At 40.7% G+C, this 22,113-nt stretch overlaps 1 protein-coding gene across 4 annotated transcripts in view; it reads left to right on the plus strand.

Annotated features, from left to right (window-relative positions):
• The window catches only part of MACROD2 (mono-ADP ribosylhydrolase 2), an 882,506-nt gene that overhangs the window by 791,738 nt on the left and 68,655 nt on the right, over positions 1-22,113 (plus strand). For all 4 annotated transcript variants that reach the window (XM_031047552.2, XM_031047553.2, XM_031047556.2 and 1 more), the window contains exons 9-10: positions 2,462-2,543; positions 17,179-17,220. In XM_031047552.2, the coding sequence (XP_030903412.2) occupies positions 2,462-2,543; positions 17,179-17,220 (124 nt within the window). The remainder of the gene's footprint in view (positions 1-2,461; positions 2,544-17,178; positions 17,221-22,113) is intronic.

The following is a 22,113-nucleotide window of genomic DNA, read 5'->3' on the forward strand; positions in this document are numbered from 1 at the left end:
TAGGTGGGGATGCTAGATAAAATAGTCAATGACTGGCAGGATGATAGAATATGGTTTAATTTCAGATTTACTATCTGCCAACACATGCCATTCAATCAGATAAACACAGGATTTCAGCTGTCATCACAATATCTTATGCATACTTAAAAATAGAGCACTTTTTCTCACACCAGGAAGAAACTGAACAGGTTTATATATAGGATGTGTACACTCAGGAGGCTAGAAATTTTGAAATAGTCTGCCATTTCTAGAGAGATTCCCTATCTTTAAATTAAGGAATTATATTAGAAGTAGCAGAAATTCTCAGAATTGCAGAAGTTTTATCATTATCAACTGCAAAGAATAAATAAAAGGAACACCTTGAGAAGCAGAACTGGATAAAATGAGGGAAATGCCTGTAGTAATTACTGAAGAGAATATGAAACTATAGAAGAAGAGTACTCAGAACTTCTCTGCATGGCAATAACGTTCCTCCTCTGGTTCATGAGTTTTCATCCTTGCTCTAATGTCTCTCCTGGTTCATGTATTGAGCCTATCACAGTAATGATTATCTGCTCTGCGAGGGAGGCAGAGATAGACGATGACAATCTAGCATCACCCCAGCACTACCCTAAACCAATTTGCACAAGAAACGTAATTTAAGCATGCACTGTCTAAAGCTTCCCTCTTGAAAACACACTTTTCTTAGGTGGAAACTCTCATATATGTACAATGTGGCACCTCTTGTCATTAGTGCTTTACATTATATATTTGAGAGCACTCAGATGAGTGTGGCTTTGTGGCTTGAGTGTTTAATTGGTGTTTGAATTCTTGACTGTATATATCCCTTAGGGAGAGTAGCTGCTGAATACTTTTAAGGCTTAGCCTGGTTTGTTTATGAGGGATGCCCAGAACAGTTTGTTTCTGTGGACATCATAGGAACAGACAGCAACAGGCAGTTTCTCTGCTCTCAAATCTTCCCCAGCAAGCAGAGTCTGCCCAAGCTCTGCCCTGCTGCTTTCTCTCCTGTTCACAAGCCTCTTTCTTCCTTAACACCCAAATCACCTGTACCTTCAGTGTATTATTTCCTACCTGCAGTTTGTTCTTTCAGGTTTTGCAGTCAGCTTTGATTCACAGATGTCCTTGGTACCAACTATTAGCATTTTCCAGCATAAGCAGTTATTGCCTGCTCTTGTTCCCTTCTGAATTCTACCAGGCTGCTCCAAAAAGAGCTCTAAAATGACATCCTCATCTGCTCAGCATAATGGTATCTTTGAAGCCAAGACTTGTACTTTGCTTCGAAGAGCCACTCTAGCAAAAGGACAGCGTTTTCTTTTGAAGATAAGGGAAAGAAGGCATTTTTTTGGAGAGCGTTCCTCCCGCTGGGTTCCCTGCAGGGGGAGGCTGCTGCCTTTTCTAGCATGTGCAAAGGCGCGCTTGAGGAGCTCTGCTACGACAGATCGGCTTATTGCCCGTGGAGACAGGAGGGCAGCATAATGCCAGCCAAGATGCTGAATTCCCTGTTCCTTGGGCTTCATCCCACTCCAGTTAAGCTTTCATACACTTCAGAGAAAAACTTGATTATTGGGTTGCAGGTCCCTCAGCTCAGCTGTGAGAAGGTCTTTTTGACTTCCACAGCTCCCTCCCAGAGCTGGGTTTTTTGGCTGCAGAGGCAATTTATGCTGGGCTGTGCAAACAGATGAAACAAAGGAATAGCAAGGCTGGGGTGAAGTCCAGTGTAGGTGGTTTTCAGTCTTAAAGGCTTCGTAATTCTGTTTGGTTTTTATTGTGTTTGGCTTCTTTTTGGTCTCCTTTAGAAAAGCTTCTCACACACAGTGCTGTCCCGAGCAATTTATTTGAAGTCATTGGTGGGTGGCACATACATTATGGGCTGTGGTTTCATTGATATGCTCAGCCTCGCTAAGTAGATGGGGTATTAAATGTTTTATTTACCCTGTGTGCTACCTGTCATCTAATCAGCTTCTGTTTTTGCTGCATTCTGCTTGTATTATAGCAAGAGTAAGTGGTTTCATGTAAATTAAAACCGCATGAAACCTTTTAAAGCCATTTTAAAATACTAAATGGTTTTGCAATGGGTTTGTCGGACAAGGGCTGGAAAAAGAGCTCTTTGCTTACCCATTTATTCTTTTGTATGCTTATTAGAAGCCCCCCATGTGACTCTTTCATCAAGCATTGCATCCCAGTACTCATCTCGGATGCCAAAAGTCATTTATACTGTGCTGAAGAGTGGTTTGCATAAACTGGAGGCAGTTAGCAAAGGATATAGTTGTGAGCTGTGATTGCAAATGTTTATAGATTACAACACAGGCACACAATAAAGTCAAAACACGTGTCCCTGTGATGTTGTCTTGCTTGCCTGGAGCATAAAGCATGTTGGCTTAAAAGTTTCTTTGCTTTTATTATTTTCTTCCAATGTGTACGATTGGGATCATTTCACTGTGAATAATGTTGTTTCTTGCAGGTGGATCGGATCATCTTCTGCGTCTTTTTGGAGGTTGACTACAAGATTTTCAAGAAGAAAATGGGCGAGTTTTTCCCTCTAGGTAGGTAAAGTAACCGAGTGCCATCCGACTTGGAAAACCAATGCATCACAAGGGAAACAGTTGGCATCCTTTCTTCTTTCCCTGCCTCAGCCAAATATTGAAATGTGAACTTTCTTTAAAGATCAGCTGCACGTAGAGGCTCTGATCCCGGACAAATGCAGACATTTAAAATTTGTGAACCGGCAAAACTACTTGTGATAATGCTTTTGCAAAGTCAAGGCCTGCTTCTGTATGCTCAGTGCAGCTAGTTTCTTCATTCTCTGCTGTATCTGTGTTTCCTCCTGAAACCTGGTGCCTGGCACTGGGTCTCTTGACTCTGAGAAGAAAATGATTTGCACTAATGTATATAGCTCCCAGTGTATATTGCTTTTCCATGCACTTTGTACATGCTTTGCTCTTTCATTAACGATGCTGGTAGGGTTTCTCTGGGTCTGAAAAGATACCACAGGGGTTAGAGCCCAACTGTGTCTGAATGAGAACTTTAAACTTGAGCTGTCCCTGTGCAAGAATGAATGGGAGAAAGATGGCTCTCACTGGAGCACTTGGGAAATGTTAGCCATTCATCTTATGTTTCACACGGGAAGTTACTTCCTAGAATTTAAAAAAACCTGGTGGATAGTAGATTTGTTAATCCCCCTTCATCCCCCTCCCTGTATGCCTGTGATTTATTTTTATCATATATCATTAGAAATCTGTGTTCAGGGGGTTTTATCAACCCTAACCTTCTCCCTTTTTATTTTGTTTTCTATGACGTCAGTCCTACTATATGTGACAAGATCCAGATTTTAGTATTTTGTTTTATCACCCATTTCAGAACTGGCAGTCACTTAAACACTCGCTGCCCTGTCTGTCTGGTGGAATGGCCTTTGAGTAATAGAAGCAGAGCTTTGGTTTGGTGTGTCTATTAATTCTACAGGACCATGTTGCCACAGTAGCCACAGTGGTTTTTTCCTTTCTCTTTGACTGGTAGTATGGAAATTGTGATGTTTCTGTCTCATCTCACTAGAACAAAGCTTTTTGTAGATGACTTTGTAATCTCTAGTTTGCTGTGATTGACAGCTGAAACTTAAAGACCTATTGAATTATTCAGGTACCATAGAATGGTTTCTAACTGCTTAATATTTTTGTCTGGCACACATTGAACGTGCATTTCAAAGACTGCATTCATGTCTAATCCATTCATTGTGTGATACAATTTTTGTTGGCAGTGTACCCCAACACACAGCATAAAGTGGCAGTGCCCTGTCTACGTTCCTGCCCTTCAGATTAGACAAGAACAAACTACAGTGTCAATTTGTCAACAGATTAGAGTATTAATACTCACCTTCCTCGTTAAGGTCTTTGAAGTCATGGATTAAAGGCTGGTATTGTTGTTATAAATGTAAAACCCACTTGGGTTTGAAAGCCTGGGAGACAAGAAGATGCTTCAGAGCTGAAGCATGGCAAGCCCAAAGGGGAAAAGAGAGGAAGATGAGAGATTTATTTGTTTTGGAGGGTTTTAAAAACCTGACATTGTTGAACTCCTGTCCACAGAGAACATGTGGGGTTATGTGTCATGTTATATAAAGACGTATAATTGCATTACGCCACATTATGTAGATGAGCAGTTGTAACACAGTTTTAAAGTATGTTTATCCTCATGCATTGAAATGTTTGCAATTTTTTTGCTTGAACTAAAACTGGGAATATGATATGTGACCACAAAGAGGGGATCGTGGTAGGGACCCTCTAAGGCGCAGCAAATGCAGTGGTTGGGAGGGATGTGACTGTCCAGAAGGGTTAGTCCTATGCTTACCCGAACAGCTGTCCAGAGAAAGATGTTTTAGTGCTCAGAAGCCACAATCTGGTATAGATTGGTAAAAGATCTTAGGGCTCTTTTCCAGAGGCTCCCCACTGTAATTTTCTCTTAACTAATGATTCTGAATGACAGTTTCAATATGCCTTAATGATGCTGTTTTCCAAAAGGACCTGAGCATCTACTGGCTGGTGAACCAGAGCTTTAAAAGGAAACAGTTTAGCATCTAAAACTCAGAGGAGGTTTTCCTGTGGTTAGGTCAGTAGTCAGTGATTCAGGAGATCTGATTGCGATGTCTTATATCACCACAGACATTTGGTATATCCTTTTAGGAGTCACTTAGATCTTCAGCAAGGAGATGCACGGAAGATACATGCTACCCAGATGGCTTTTTGTAAGCATCCCTGCAGAAATTATCAGTATTTAGGTGTATCTTCTGGAGGACTGCCCTAACAATCAATATACAGTCTGAGGCTTTCTTTGCCATCTTGAATTGATGCTTTCCTGCAGGGTAGCACCACTGCAAGAGATGTCAGCAGAAGTGAGCCCCATCCTCAATCGTCTACAGCCTGCTGGTGAGAACATCAGCTGAAGGTCCGGATGGTGATTGCCAGATGACCATCATGTCTGCTCTTTTTTTCTGGTGTCTTGTGAATTGCCATCCGCATTTAACCTAGTGGACTTGGATGAGTTATCAGCAGACTCTTCTTCTATAGGGATATTCCATCTCTTTGCAGGATTGTTTTCTTGCACAGAGGACTTCATCAACATAGCTCTGTGTCAAGGAATTAGCAACTGTCTCTATGTTTGACAGTTAATTCCTGATATTTAGACTATGGAAGGAATTGCCAGAACTCTGGTGTTTTTGTTTTGGTGTTAAGTGAATCTATTAATGTAGTGAAATGAAAGTCTTTAAGGATAGACTTGCCCTAAATTTAAATTAATAGGACACTATCTCAACACTCGCAGGAGAGAATAACACTGAGATACTGCTTTAAGCTTACAGAAAAAAAACATCAAGACGTTTTTAAAGCATGTCTCACATTCACAAACATTATGAAATGTATCTACTTTAATAGATGTGGACAAAAAAAGCTTAGAAGGAATATATTCGTGGAGCTATATACATAAATAGTTATTACTTTAAACCTGGTGCATTAATAAATCCAAAAAGATATCCAAGTGCTTGAGCTAGTCAAGTGATAATGAAATGAAGTGAGAGTTACACCTCAGTGCATTAGAGTAAGTGGAATATAGATATGGGGAAATTGTTCCATTAGTTGAACATATCATTAGGCCTATTTTGCAAGTGGAATGCCAAAGAAATTAGTCGAGTAATAGTACCGATATTAAGACAACTGCCAAGAGCCTTGTCATTTGCAAACTTTAAATATATAGGGGGAAGAGGCAGACTTCTAAGTAATTTCATGTCTTAGGAGTGTAGCAAAGCTGCTCAGAAATGCTGAGACAGTTGTCACAGCCTCAGCATTTCTGATTTAATCTCAGTAATCAGTAGCCTGTACAGAACCTGAGCCAAAGCCAGCATGCTCCAAGGGAGCACCGCTTCATCTGTTACTCAGGCTTAGGATCTCATCCTAGTGGTTGTCTAGAAAAGCACTGGGTTAGAAAGTAATGAGTCCTGATCCACACAGAATTTTCTGTTGAACCTTTGGGGGTTTGCTGAGGAGGAGTTTTATGTCCTGGTAGAAAAAGAGCAACGGTGGAAGACTATTTTGGTTGAATAACCAACCTCCTGTGCTTAAGATGGATCACTGTTTTAATACATTAGGTGCAACAAACAGTGACTCTTTTTAATCATTCTTTTTCTTTTTACCAGTTAAGTCTTATCTCCTGGTGGAAGGAAGTAGCCCAGCCGTTCCCTTCAGCTGCGCTGGCAAATTCTCTCTGCTTAATCCGAGAGAATGGCTTGCTACATATCTTTCAGGCAAATAAAATATCCTTGCCTGCAGTTCTGGCTCAGCTGGATTCATTGCTGCTAGTATTATGAGTGAGCTTTCTGGGAAAGCAGCTGATACTTGTACCATTTTTTCTCTTGGAAGTCATTGTTTCTACATGGAGCCTAGGTACTAGACATTACTTTTATTGTTAAATATATAAATCCATAAGCCTGACCAGCAAATGGTATTAAAAACATCACCTTGGAAAGTTAGACTTACCAACAGTTGCCTTAGTGATTCATACTTTTATGATGCCATCATAGGAGTAAAATGAAGAGTATTTGTAAACAGTTGCCAGCCTGAAGCAAGGATACCTTTCTGTTCCCCTCCAGTATAGCGTGTATACCTAGCTACTTCATGTGTCAGACTGATGATCTTCTAAGGACCTTTGACAAATGCTTATTTTTCATGGTGGCTGTTGTATATTCTGAAAGGTTAAATTGTAATACTTAAAGTCTTTCTAAATCTATCACTGTTATCAGTGAATTGGAGAAGGGAATAATTTTTTTGGGGAAAATGTTCTTTACACAAAACTAATGTTATAAAGGGTATGTGAAGCTGCAGCATTCAAGGTTATATTGCATCCTTGCTACTTTAAACAGAGTAACAAAATTACTTCACTAAAGCATTGCTAAAAATTGTTAGAGAGAGGACAGTTTTGCACTTTTATTAGACCATTTGATAGATGGAAGATGCAGGCTTTTAGATTCCATGTCCTTTCAGAGCTAATGAAAGGATGCTGAGCCCAAAAGCTTGTCCTTTTTTTTTTGAGCCGTATCAGTTGATGCTAGGAAAAAGAGAGAGAAATTGCTTCATCTTGAAAAAAAACTTTCTGCTCTATTCCAGGTTATGACATTTAATGCATTTTCTGCTTTTATCCTGGTTGATGAAAACACTGTCCCCTCTACCCAAAGCATATGGATAAGAGCTACTATTAATTGCCCTGTTACTTCAGGAGGATGCACAGCATCCTAGTTGTGCATAAATGTGCAAATATATTACAATTGCAGAGGAAATTCATTGTTAAGAGATCTCCCAGGCTTGGAATCAAATTGGAAACTGTCTAAATGGCTGAATGAAGGGCTTTGTATTAAAAAGGCAGATCCCTGCACTAATACGTGAGCAAACTCTTAAGTAGAGATTGTAATTTCTGTACTGGTATTGAGAAGCATCACCCTCACTGCTTAGTATGGCAGACTTCACTGGGGCTGAAGCGGTCCTCGGTGTGAGCAAAGGAATCATAAGTTAGCCCTTAGTAAGTAATCCTGTATCAAATGAGTAATTTGTTTGATAAATTTAGCCTCTCTATTTGCATTTGCAATGTTCATGAGCTGATTCGTTTCCTTAATTCGTCACCTGAATGTGTTCCACAAAATATTTTTCATGGGCTTCATTTTACTATGTGGAGAGGTGCCAGGCAGTTTACTGGAAGCACCTGATATCCTTTATCTGAGATTTCACCTGGGCAGTGATGTGCCTTGTAAGTCATGAGGGCTCTAGTTTTCCTGACTGGTACAGGCAGGCATGCAAAGGCCACTGGAAATAGACATTAGGGAGTAAGATTTGGGGAAGTTTGAAATCCCTTTGGCTTTCTCCTTCTGATTAACAAGGGCTTCTGCAAGAGCCCTTGCTGAGGGACTTCATTCAGAACAGTTGGGCAGAAGCACAGCCCTGCTGTTTCCCATGGTGGTTCATTGCCCCTCGGTAGCTGAGGCTTCAAAGGAAGCATTACATGTATGAGAGACCTGGAGGAGCCTGTGCACTGGAATAGGGTGCTGGCTTTTCTCTAGTTCTCTCTCACCTGATAATGTACACTTCAACATAAGTAAGCTACTGTTATTTTTTTTCTCAATCCAGAAGTTTAATATAAACATAATGATTAAAGCTTCTGTGCATTTTACATGTGTCTGAAACTTACCTCAAGCTAACTAAAAGTTAAAGGTGTCCATAAAACCTGTGAAACAAAATTTTGCTATGGCTTTTTGTCTTCATTTGCCATGGCATTGATGTGCCAGTCCTACCACTCATTGCAGTTGTCTGTCTTAGCTGCTTTTGCCAGTATCTCAATGTAATGTTGGAGGATGCACAAGCAGCATTTCAGGAGTGGTGCTTGAGAGGCAGTGTATGTAATTAGTGGCTCAGATACTATTTTCAGCACCTTAAGAGATATGCAGACCATGAGGGGGTTCCATGGCATTGGGTTTCCAGTACCTAATAAAAAGTTAATGGGCACTTTCTTCCTTCAGTTTGAATCATAGAATCATAGAATAGTTAGGGTTGGAAAGGACCTTAAGATCATCCGGTTCCAACCCCCTGCCATGGGCAGGGACACCTCACAATAAAACATATCACCCAAGGCTTTATCCAACCTGGCCTTGAACACTGCCAGGGATGGAGCATTCACTACCTCCCTGGGCAACCCATTCCAGTGCCTCACCACCCTTACAGTAAAGAATTTCTTCCTTAGATCCAACCTAAACCTCTGCTGTTTAAGTTTTAACCCGTTACCCCTTGTCCTATCTCTACAGTCCCTAATGAAGAGTCCCTCACCAGCATCCCTGTAGGCCCCCTTCAGATACTGGAAGGCTGCTATGAATCCTAACTAAACTTCCTGGTACTATCCCTTTGAATTACTTCCTGGCTAACTGCTGACAGAGCATTGCTCTAGACTTTGACTGCGTGTTGAAAGTATCAATTCCCTCAGAATCTGGGCTTGGATCCTCTGGTTGTACACAGTTTGACAGAAGCTTATGACATTGCTTGCTCTATGGTCTGGAAAATGGTTTGCCTCCTCATTCCTGATAACTGAATGGCACGGCTTGGAGCAGGGTATGGATAGACCATAACTGCGTCAAGAGCAACACTCAAGAGCTTTGCTAAGTGGAGCTTCCTCCTCTTTGCTCCAGTAGCATCTTGCAGACATTTGTTTGTCTCCTATGGTCAAACTGACAATGGAGCTTGCAGTCAATCCAGAAGTCAGGGGAAATGGCTGCTTCTATGTATTTGTCAGTTCCAAATGCCTGAGCTCTCCAGCTCTTGGGATGGTGCCTGGGTAAGGGCTGTATTGAAACAGTGAAGTGGGAGGTAGTGAGGTTGTCTTTGAAAGCACAGGGGTTATACCGATGCAAGAACGAGGCTGCTGTGTGCATTTATAGTGTGGGAGAGCACAGGGAAGATGATGAGTGTGGTAATTAGAAGGGTGACTATGGAGCAATTATTTACCATCTCTTGTAACACAAGAAACACAAGGTATGCCAGGAAATGATGAACTGGGATGAAAACAAGCAAAAGGAAGTAGTTGTGTTTTTCACCCAGCACATCGTTAGGGTATAAGAATGCTTACTTTGAGGTGATGCAGAGCCTGTAGGCCTTAAATATAGTTAAAAAGAGGATTAGCTCAACCACCAGAGGACTGGTCCAACAGTGGCTGTTAATCAGCATGGTCTATATGTAGCCTTAGGCCCTGGGAGAGGCTGCAGGAAGGAGGGAGGGAAGTGTATTGCTGTTCTGTACTCAGACCTTCACACATGGATGCCTGGCTCCAGCAGGTGAACAAGCAGAAGCTTTCTCTGTATAGCATCAAAGGTGAATAAATCAGGGATCTTTTCTTTCTGCTGTGATGTATATTTGGGCATCTCATGTAAAACATTACAAATGCACTTTTTTATCATGCCCAGAATTATCCCGTCCTCTCCGGCCACTGATATTTAATCACTTCTAATTGCAAGTACTTTTAACTGGAAAGTGCTTCTCATTGCAAAGGATGCAGTTAAGTTTGTGTTTGTCTCATTTGTCTCAACCTCTGCCTTAGGTTACTGATGGGATTTTGTTAGGAGTTTGAATTTAGAAGTGTCACCACATGCAAAACATAACATTTTGTGTGTGACTACATTAGCATAGATGGGGGTGAGAAATCCACTTTAGCACTTGTTGTAGACAAAGCCCAGTTGTTTCCAGTATTTTAGGGCATGGAGGAAGTAAGGAAGTTTTGCAGTAGGTTCTGTTTTAAAAAGTGATGTCTATTTTCCCAAGGAGCGCCTCATTCCTTTTGTGTAAGGTAGAAGCATCTGGGAAATAGAAATCCAAATCTGATCCTAGCTGAGAGCACCATTTCCTGCACTGGAATAATGTTGTCCAGTTCCCTCGCAGTGGGAATGGCAGCTGCCACGTAGCCTTCTTATACAGCTGAGGCTCGTACACGTATATGTATTTTACAGCAGATCAAGTGATATAGCACATAAAAGAAGCCATCTATGTGGTGACAGGAAAAACCAATGCCTAACTTCTTAGGAGATTGGTACTAAGGATTTCTATTTGATATGGCTTCAAAAGCTACAAACACATTGTACATTCAGTGAGACTCTGGTGTTGTGGGACTGGTGTAACTAAGCAACACGGGAAGAAAAACTGCACCGATGCTGCAGCAAGGCCAGGATGTACAGAGTGTATCAGAGGAAGTTTCTTTAGAATCAGACTAAAAAAATTCATTAAACTTGCTTAGTGTCAGATGGAGGTTTATGTAGTGCCTATTGCTGCGTATGCAGGATTGCATGATTAAAGGATACAAATGCTCACAACCAAAAGTCCTATTTTTCACTCCAAAGCATAAAAGGTTCTTTTGTTTTACCTTGTTCTTTTTTACTTCTACTTCTTACGAGCACTGAGGACAAGGGAAAGCTTTATGGAAAGTATAATTTTATACAACTCAATGTGAAAAGAATCAGGCCTGGGTTTAGTTGATCTCATCTGGCAGAGATCTCCAAATCTGCTTTTCCTCAAAGAAAACATTGCCTTTTTCTGTGTTATTGGTCAGTGTGTTGTATTCTCCCAGTGGAGAACTGAGTTGGATGGTTCGAAACAACCAAAAGAGCTTGTTAGTTTCTAGGTTATTGCAAACCTCCTATGTACGTTTGGGCTTCATCAAACCCTAGGGTGTTCTCTTGTGCTCTACTATGCTAGGAAACATCAACTCTTCTAGGTTGAGATGGACATAGAGCCTCTGTACTATTGTGAAGCTCCTGTTGGGTAGCTGCAGTGATTGTAAGCAATCAAAAAGAAGTGATTTTTCAATAACTAAGGATTGAAAATGCATGAGAAGTGACTATAAAGCTCCTTAAGGATATTATGATGATCATGAAGACCAATGGGTGAAACTTTGGGACAAGATTTTGGAAAGACAAGTGTGGTGGAGAGAAATATGGAGAGTGAGAACGCACTAGGTCTTTTCAGTTGCTGGAAACCTGATTAAGTCACAATTTAGACAGCTTGCATGAGGCAGGTACCCCAGCCCACACTGCTGGCTACTCAGGGTGGGAGACAAGATGCTTTTTGTTTGAGCAAGCAGAGATGGCCCCAAAATCCATTTTCCAAACTGTTGCAAGGCTGTTGTGCTGCACATCCTCTGCTGTTCTATGGAAACTGCACAGGCAGATCATGGAATACCTGCTCAGCAAGTGCTTCACAGCAGGAACCTTTTCAGCTGGACCCCTGGTTTTGTATAGTAAATAAGATCAACAGGATGGCTGAAACTGTCGGTACTGAAGGTTCTGTGGGGGCTTTTGTGTTTGTCTTGTTTTGAAGCATCAGCAGTATGATCACCAACTTGCCCCTTCAGCCTCCTGTAGAGCCATGCCCATCTGATTGCTCTGTTGCCAGTGCATGTACGTGCAGCCTGATGAGGGGAGATTAGTCTGTTCCCAGTGTCCTCCCAGCTCCTCCCTGGTTATGTTCAGTACATGGAGCTGCACTTGCAAGGGGAGCAGGCTCAGGCATGTGTGTTGGCTGAAAATGAGGAAATGTCTGGAAATTTTGATCAACCCGGAGAAGGGAAGGCTACAGAGAGACCTTAGAGCAGCTTCCAATACCTAAAGGGTGCCTACAAGGAATCTGGAGAGGGACTTTTTACAAAGACATGTAGGGATAGGACAAGGGGGAATGGCTTTAATCTGACAGAGATTAGATTAGAGATTAGGAAAAAATTCTTCCCTGTGAGGGTGGTGGCACAGGGTGCCCAGAGAAGCTGTGGCTGCCCCATCCCTGGCAGTGTTCAAGGCCAGGTTGGATGGGGCTTGGAGCAACCTGGTCTAGTGGAAGGTGTTCCTGCCCATGGAAGGGGGTTGAAACTGGATGAGCTTTAAGGTCCCTTCCAACCCAAACCGTTCCGTGATTCATGAGATCAGGTGACAGCAGAAAGTGCTGAGAAAAGGAACAAAACCTGGAGGATGAGATAATGCAGCTGAAGAAAGGTTAGAGGAAGGCAGGGAGGAGCTAGCAGTGGTGTTGAGGGAGCGCTGGCAGCCTGGGATGCAAGCCCTGAATGCAGATGAAACAGCAGCCTCCTGCAGTGTGGAGCTGGCTCTCAAGTAAGAGCGCTTCAATGCATGCACAGTTAAAAATAAAAGGTGTTTGTACAGTGTTGGCTCTGCGTGCTAACATGAAGTAGAATGCAAATAGAAGCATGAGCAACAAGGAGGCAGCAGTTTAATGGCTTTGGGGATTAGCAGCGGTATTTAAAGCCTTTCACCTCTCTGTTCCTAACATAAATCTTAACACAGATTGATGGTCTTAGCCATCTGGCTTGTGTTTGCCTATATGCAATGACTAGTGAGACAGAGTAAGAACCTCACCAGCAAGGCAAAGGGAAAAATAAAAAGTATATGACAGAAGAAGGCATCCTCTTCCCCAGTGTCAGTAAGAGCAACTATAGTGCAATTACTCTGTTTCACAGAGCTTGGCAGGTTAACTAGGGAGAGGGGAATGAAGGAGTAACAGGCATCACTTGCTACATGACTCTACCAGGGAGCCTATGACTTGTACAAATGTGCATATTCCAAGCAGTTTGCTTCCAGATGCAAAGCTCTGTGCTCTTCCAAGATATAGTTACCCCAGACAACATGAGTTAGAGGGTGAGTTTTAATCACAGGTTAACTCTCACCTATAAATTATTTTATACTGGACTGGAAACTGCTCTCCCGTACATTGCCAATGCAATACCTTAATTTTATATACTACAGCCCAACTTACAGGCCAGAAAATTTTACACTCTCAACCATATCCCACATTTTGGATTAGATGTCTTCCTTGTATCCTAAGCCTTCTAAATACTGATGTGTGTTTTCTCAGGGTTGGACTGCCTCTTGCAGGGAATCACTGTCAGTTTTACTCCATCTCAGGGCTGCAAGGTCTGCAATTCCTTTTCCAGTAAGGCCATCTTGGTAGAGCTTCCCAAAATCCAGGGCTTTAATGGGGAAGCCAGGTGAAAGGTTGCTGTTCTGCATCTGTAGCCAAAAGGGTAATGAAAGTGGGTGCAGGCATACACACACTATAAAATGTTTTCCTAGTTATAGAATCATAGAATCGTAGAATAGTTAGGGTTGGAAAGGACCTTAAGATCATCCAGTTCTAACCCCCCTGCCATGGGCAGGGACACCTCACACTAAACCATATCACCCAAGGCTTCATCCAACCTGGCCTTGAACACCACCAGGGATGGAGCATTCACAACCTCCCTGGGCAACCCATTCCAGTGCCTCACCACCCTTACAGTAAAGAACTTCTTCCTTATATCCAATCTAAACTTCCCCTGTTTGAGTTTTAACCTGTTACCCCTTGTCCTGTCACTACAGTCCCTAGCAAAGAGTCCTTCCCCAGCCCTTGAGTAAAGGAGAGGATTACAGAGGAACATCCACTATAGTCGGTCAGGTGGGGGAGTTTGGCCAAGAAATATTGATGGTATGATTTAAAGAAGTGTTTATTGGTATCAAAGATTTGCTCTTGGATTCTTTTGTGGTTTTACCTGCTTTTGCTTTGAAATTCACTGTCTGTCATGCATATTTCAAACCAGAGCAAACCTCCAGAAGGTTTCCTCTATATGGGGTAAGAAAAATGCATGGGGAACATAGAAAAACCACCCCAAAACCTAGGTATTGCAAATATAATTTATGGCCATCTTGGCACTGATTTTGTTTCATATTAGGCATATAGAGGTTTAATAAAAAATGCTTCTACTTGCTTTTACTTCTTCACAACCAGGAACCAAGAAACTGCCTGTAATATGATTCTTGTGGGGGAAAAGTGAATGAATTTGGGATATTGATTTCTAAAACGCCGTTTTTTTATCTCAAGTAATTGATTTTGGCATAAAGCTCTGTCAACTAAACATGGTGTTTATCACTTCAGACAGCCACACCAAGGTCAGTGAAAGAGACCGCTTTACATTCAACAGGGCAGCACTTCCACTAGATGCATTCATAGTGTGAGAGTAGGAATTCTAGACACATGGAGTGACTGGGGAGTCGTGTGCCAAAGTGCAGCTCAGATTCAGATCCAAATTGGGGTCCACAAATGCACCACAGTGACCCAGAGATCATGTCACAAAGCAGTTGGAGCCCAACTCCCATTTTCAGAAATGATGTAAGGACTTTACTGCCTTTTAGTGGGACTTAGGCTCCTGTTCCCATAAAAAACAGCCTTTAACTCACAATTAGTTCACAAAAACAGTTTTTGCCTCTTCATAATTATATTGCATAATGACTTCACTACTTTTTAATAACATCAGATTTCTTGTCTGTGTCCATTATCGCCAGCTTAGAAGCTATTCTGTTGCTTTGGGAATTTCAGATTCCAAGTCACTTACAGAACTATAATTAAGAACTTCCGCAGAAGACCAGGTGATATATGTATGTTAAGATATTATGTTCTGCTGATTTAGTGTAAAGTCTTAGATTAATTTGAAATTTTATCATGCTGGTTTCATTACAAATGCTTCCATGGAAAGAACATGTTATTGGAAACTGAATAATTAATAATCTCTGCGTTAACCAAATGTTTTCTGAGTGGTTTGCTGAAAAATGTCAGGACTCCAGTTGAAAATCCTGGCTCTGTTGAAGTCAGTGGCAGAATTCCCATTGGCTTTAACAAGATTTTTCATTTTCTTGTCTCAAAAATTACCTGTCAAAGCTCCTTAAAATTTCTGTGTAAAAATTCATGTTTGTACAGTAGGGGTCCATGTGCCTTTTTGATCCCCAGAACAGCTGTTTGCAGAATAAGGAGAAAGGAAGTAAAATCTGCAGTGATAGTTTTCAGTCCTGGTCCTTTGGCCTGGACTGAAGTGTACTCAAGAGAGGTGTTACTGGTTGCTATATAGTGGCTTCTGAAAGTCCTGCTCTCCAGATCATGTCTGAATGAGGTGGAAGGGGAGAAGAATGGATACAGATTCATCTACCGTAGGTTCACAAGCATCCATGAAAATTCTCAGCCTCATGATTTTAATGCTTGTCTCAAACATAAGGCCTCTATTATTAACCAGTTGTTCTGTTCTCATGCTTCTTAAAATAAACTATCTGGCTCCAAGTCTTGATGAAAGCAGAACTTAATCCTCATAGTGTGTGTCACAGCATTTGGATCTCAGTGGAGATCCAGAATAAAGATCTGACCCTGCAAGTTTAGGACCTAAATACTTGTCCTGGGTTCAGCAGTAGCAGTCATTTTTTCTCCTTCTTGGTAGCTGGTGCAGTGCTGTGTTTTGACTTTTGGGCTGGGAACGGTGCTGATAGCAAGTATGTTTTGAGTTACTGCTCAAATGTTTGGTTTGTCCAAAGCCTTTTCTGAGCTCATGTTCTGCCAGGGAGGAGGGAGGCCGGGAAGAAGGGGAGACAGGACACCTGACCCAGGCTAGCCAAGGAGGTATTCCATACCATAGCACGTCATACACAGGAGGTAACAGGGAGAGACCCAAAAGGGCTGGATGCTCTGGGGGGATGAAGGAGGTATTGGTCGGTGCTCGGTCGGGCAGGGTGGGGTGAGTTATGGGTCAGTGGCTGGTGAGGTGTTGTAATCTCTTCCCTTGTTATTTCCTTTATCATTATTATTTGTAGTAGTAGTAGCAGTAGTGATTTGTATTATACCTTAGTTATTAAACCGTTCTTATCTCAACCCATGGGGGCTACATTCTTCGGATTCTCCTTCCTAAGTCTCCGGGAGTTGGGGGAGCGAGGGGGGGAGTGAGTTGACGAGCTGTGCAGTTTGGTTTAAACCACGACAATACTACTGGTAATTTCTATTACTTTTGATCATAATATTGCAAAGCTCCTTTGGGTTCAAAAGGCCGAATAATATGCACATACACAAGTTTGAAAGATGTTAAGTTTTCAGTGGAAGCTGTAGGCTCACTACAGAATTTGCACATGCCCAAAACCATTTAAAAGGGTACAAATGGAGTCTGTATGAGTTAGGAACATAGTTGATATAATGTTCATCAAGCTCTCCGTTAGATGATTAAGACTCTGGAACATTGATTTATTTAGATGTCAACTAAGGCTGCTGATTTTTATCTCACCAAAAATACTTGTGGTAATAAATTCTATTGTTACCAAAGTGCAACTTTTTGCAGAAGGAAAGAATCTGCTTTCTTCATATAGTATCTTAATAATGACAAGTGTTTGATTCTTGGCTAGCCCAAGTTTTGTCTTAAAATGTCCTGTCTGGCAAATTCATAGTAACTTCTTCATGTTATATGATTTCTGGATAACTAGTTCTCTTCTTAACATAGTCATCTGTTCTCAGGTAGCAAAGCAAACTGAATCAAGCAAAAACTCTGATAGAAAAAAAAAGCAGTGTCATTTTATACAAGTCATAATTTGCAGAAATCTGTAAATTATACTGATTTTTTTTTCCCTGTCTTTACTCCCTGCATTTCCTGTATGTGGTCATTAACAGTCCAGTATCAAGGCCTTCTTTCCCCATCCACCTCCAGGTCTTACTGTAAAATGTTAAATGGGAGGAGGTCAACTAAGATATAAGCAATTTGAAACATGGAATATTTGATTTTAGGTATTTCCTGGTATTCTTAATAATCAGTTTCTTTCAATATTCTTTTTGACAGATGATGCTAATGAAGATGGGACTAAGCTGAATGAAGAGACAGGTGAGTAAACAGTATTTTGTGCTAAAATATATCACTTCTCCAGAGCATCAACTGAACTGAAAGAATTCTTGAAACTAATTGCCTGGGTTGTGATAAGCAGTGCCAGTCATTTATTGCCAATGCTACAACAGTCATCTCTGTTTCTTAACAGAGGGTAAACCATCCCTGATAATAGAAAGTACACAGTAAGAATGGCTGAGGGTGCCTTTTTGGTGTCATCATCTGTAATGAGCCTCTGGTTGATACTGATGGTTTTTATTAATAACTAGTTTGAACATGAATGGGAAATAATTAAAATTGTGCAGTCTCTTTGTGTGTAAAAAGGTGTGAATGCAGCAGTTCGTGAGTCAGCTGCAGTTCTGATTGGTGGCCATGGTTTGTTTGCAATGAAAACGGTAGCAAAACTCTCCCACAGCCTCTTAAATGTGTGGAACTCGGTTGGACTATAATTCAGAGGACTTTTTTCCCAGTCCAAGTTTGTTGTTTAAAACAAATGTTGATGTTTAGGGTTTGGTGGTGTAAAGAGGCTTGAAATGGAAATGATGGATAGGTATAAAGGAAAGAAAGGCCTGAGGAACAAGAAGAGGAAAGGACAGAGGATTAGCTATTTCCCACAAGGACAAAAGCTTCCAGTCAGAAGACTTCTGCTATTTCTTTGTAGAGAGCATCATCTACTTCATCTTCTTGATCAGGCTTTTTGTAACAGGCTTCTATCACAGCACCCTGTGTTTCTTTCCCTGATGACCTTCACCTAGAGGTTCTCAGTGGACATCTCCTTTTCCATAAGACTTGTGCAGTGAAGGACCATCCTCTTCTATGCAACGTAGCTCCCCCTACTCTTCTCTGCCTTTCCTTCCTGAGCAGCAGGTACCCATCTGTGACAGTGCATCAGGCATGTGCACTGTCCCCAGGTCTCTGTGACCCTAATCCCATCATAGCCCAGTGACTGTGCAGGAACTTACAGTTCTTCTCGTTATGAAAAGATAGGAGATGATAGGAAAGGAGAGCCACAGAGAGAGGTGTACCAGCCAGAAAACAAGAGATAAAAGCTTTTGAAGCAGTATGTTGAATGCTTAAATCGTCAAGATTGTCCTAAAGACAAATGGATTATGATGATTTATGCAAGCAGTTAATTAGCTTAGAAATTAGAAATACTTGAAGAATGGTGTATATGCATAGATGTGAAAACATGGATATTCATAGATACGCATTACACTGATGGATTAGCACATTCTTGTGTGGCTGTTCTGGCCTGCTGATTTTATTACTTATAATTACTTTTTCGTGTGAAGATTTCAGGATAGGAACTTTCAGAAATTTTAACACAATTAGTGTGATTGATATAGTTGTACATAGATACATAAACGTAGAAAAATAAAGACCGTCATTAAACAACAAATATTTGCCAAAGATTATTCTGCAGTTGAATTTTGCAGTGTTCATCTAATGTTTCCAGTGTCACTTTTTACCATTATTATGGCATATATACTTTTATAAGACCAATTAGTTTGCATTTTTTTGACTTGTTGCTTTTATGGAGATTATGCAAATTGCATTGATTTTTTAAAAAGCATTTTAAATTAGAATTAAAAGGAAGCACACTTACACTTATGGCTGGTCTCTTTTTTTCTGGCCTTGTATCCTTCACAGCTTCATTAATTTAGATGAAGCTACATAGCTACTCTAGGAAATTATCACTGAACTGAGTCATCTGAGGAATTTATTTCCCTACCGGTTTCTTTGTGCTTATGAGATAGAGGAGAGCATAACTTCCCTCATAGATTTGCCTGTAGGTCTCTGTGAGCTTCAACAACATGTACTTGATTATTTCTTTATCACTTGGAGATATTTTAGGAGTCAGTTCATTGATTGTCAGCAGTCAATACCTAAAGCTAAAAGAAGTGTCTTTTGTATATCTGCTCCAGTAGTGGGGCAGATGTACAAAAATTATGTCGTTTTGACCTATTTGTGTATGAAAGTTCTAATAATAGTAGAATGCATTAACAGGAATAATTACATGGTTTCTGCATTGACGGGAGTTTTCATTTTTATACTCAGATTTGTATCAGTTTGAAGGATATCTGCTTTTCACTGTTCTAGGGGAAATACAGAGTAGCAACTTCTAGTCACCACTCGAGATGTTAATTGAATAATCATTCTTCATTCCACTTGACTTCATGGGTCATGACTTCAACAGATGGAGTCAGCAGTTGGCACCAATATTGATGACCCTGGTTTTTTGAGCTGTCCATATTCAGTCTGCTTTGAGGTTATTTCTCCAATTCCTGTACTTAAGAAGAAGGAAAAAAGTTGAAAAGAAACATTGGGCTTCTGGAGAGCACATATTGCAGACATGTGTAGGACCTTAGGCAGAGATCCAGGTATTCTGAATTTCACCCAAGTTCCTGTACCTCCAACTTCTACTGGTTGGGTGTTTCTGAAGGCCAGGATCAAACCAGGAGAAAATACAGAGAGAATAAGGACAAAAATGAGCTGTACACTCTATCTGTGCCAATTTTCATTTGCAGAATGTAGTAGAATGAGGTGGAGGTTATAGAATCGGTCCTAATTGAAAGATGGCGGCAAGAATTAGGGGGGAAAAAGACACAGATCCTGGTCTGGTAACAGCTGAAGTCAGTGGGAATCTGTCTGCTGACTTCAGTGCACACCAGATCAGGCCTTGGGAAAAGCTAGAGAATTAGCTGGCAGTAAGGAATAACAGATGACCAAATGTGTGCATTATTGAGTAATGGATACATTATGAAAGTAATCTGTCTTGTGTTTCTACCACCTTGAAGTGCAAATATCTCATTACATGCAGAAAGACCTTTATATGATTTCTCTTCAAAATAAATAAGGGAATACCTTAATTACATCTGCCAGATAATGTCCATTAATATCTACATTAATACTGTAAAATCAACAAGCTAAATGATCATTTTAGCCAGTTAATCACGTAACAGCATTTCATATATTGGATGTACTAGAATAAGAAAAACATTTAAAAAATAAAAATAACCTAATCTTATTAAATATACATACCCCAAACCACTCTTTTAATGGTGTTTGACTCACGGGATTTTAACCCGTCGGTTTGTTATTCTGGATGCTGTATCTTGTAGCAGCTGCTGACTTAACGGCACCATTTAATTTAAAGTGCTTTGATGTTATCATATGTCACACAGTTTGCTGTTAGAACAGCTTGAGTCAAAAGGGCAGATATAGTAATAGCGGGTATGGACCTGTGCAGTTCCACATCTTAACTTTCCTTTGTGAATGATTTCCTACATAAGCAAAGAGAAGGACCAGGTGACCTAATAGTCTTGTCTACCTTTAACTTCAGTGATTTAACACTGCAGAGTCATGATGCTTAATGTTTCAAGCTCCATTAAGAGAAGATTATTCTAAACTTTTAACTTCTGAAGGACTTTGCTTTTATATCCATAGATTCACATATCCGTGCACAGAATCTTGCAATATAATAATACTACCATAATTGCATGTGCAATTGCAGTGATTGCATGTGGAAATTATAGAAGCATGTGCTATTAGGAGAAGCACAGCCTGGATTCTTACAGCCTAGAATGGCAGGACAAAGGATCTCATTCACACTAACAACAGGATCATTGAATCAAAAAATGGTTTGGGTTGGAAGGGACCTTAAAGTTCTAACCCCCCTGCCATGGGCAGTGACAGCTTCCAGTAGACCAGGTTGCTCAAAGCCCCATCCAACCTGGCCTTGAACAATTCTGGGAAACCCTATTATGTATGCTGTATAAATACAGTATTTCCTTATGTGTTTCACTGTGTGCACACTCTTATGCTTGGATATAGGTTTTGGAGGGAGACTTTCTTTTTTACCTGATGAGAAAATAGCAATCACTTGTAACCAGGGAGATTTGGAAGTTGAGAGAGATTTTGGGAATAACATACTTGGAGACTGACTGTGAGATTTAAGTGGCTTGTTGGCCCTCTGATTCAACCTATAAAGAAGAATCATTTCTCCCAGTGTTAGAGCTCAGAAACCTTTTTGCACAGATGATCACAGTGAGAAAAGCTTTCAGTATGATCAGTTCATACACTTGTCTGGGTGTGCTGGTTTTAAACAGAAATTTGCAGGCAAAATTTCAGTAACACTTGGCTAACTGTTCCGAAAAACATATACTGGTGGAGAGCAGGAAGGGTTAAGAGTTGTATTTTGACCGAAATACAAAGACATTATTTTAAAGCCTGTGCAAATCCTTTTCTGTGTCTGGAATAAGGGAAATCTGCTAAAGAGCAGTGAAATTGTGATTGAAATCTTGTTCTCCTGGGACACTGCCTCTGTAGCTTCTTGTGAGCATTTTAAGGTTCTTTATAGAGTGCAAAATGATAATTTCTTCTGAGATAGTAACAGTTCTGACTTCTCTGAATGTAAGCTTCCTCCCTCTCCATCTTTCTGCTGTCAATTAAGTTGTTGGTTATATTATCTAATATATTCAGATACTCCTGACAGACCTGGCTGGACATTTGCACTTAAACTTGATTGACATTTGACTTGTGGGACTGGTGAAAGCCTCACAGATTGGTTAGATGATAAAATTCCTCACTAGAGGGGTGAGTGTTGATTGAAATACTCCTATTGATTCAGTTCCCTGATGTGAATCGTTGTCAGCCAAAAAAGGGAGCGTGGCAGGTAGTTCAGAGTGGTATTAGGACCAAAGAAGCTGTACGTCAATATGGTCCATTATAAATATTCAAGTTGATTTTTAAAAGAATGGAAGAATGTTGGCAGGAATCAATCTTTAAAAGCCTGGTTATTTTCAGGACCTCTCTTTTGTGCTGAAGTTCTTGTTGAGCTCTATCGCCGTTGCTCCTGAGAAACCCTTTTAAAGGTTTGACAAAGCGTGTCTT

This window comes from Melopsittacus undulatus, chromosome 3 (assembly GCF_012275295.1).
Source record: "Melopsittacus undulatus isolate bMelUnd1 chromosome 3, bMelUnd1.mat.Z, whole genome shotgun sequence".
In the NCBI taxonomy this organism is placed as follows: domain Eukaryota; kingdom Metazoa; phylum Chordata; class Aves; order Psittaciformes; family Psittaculidae; genus Melopsittacus; species Melopsittacus undulatus.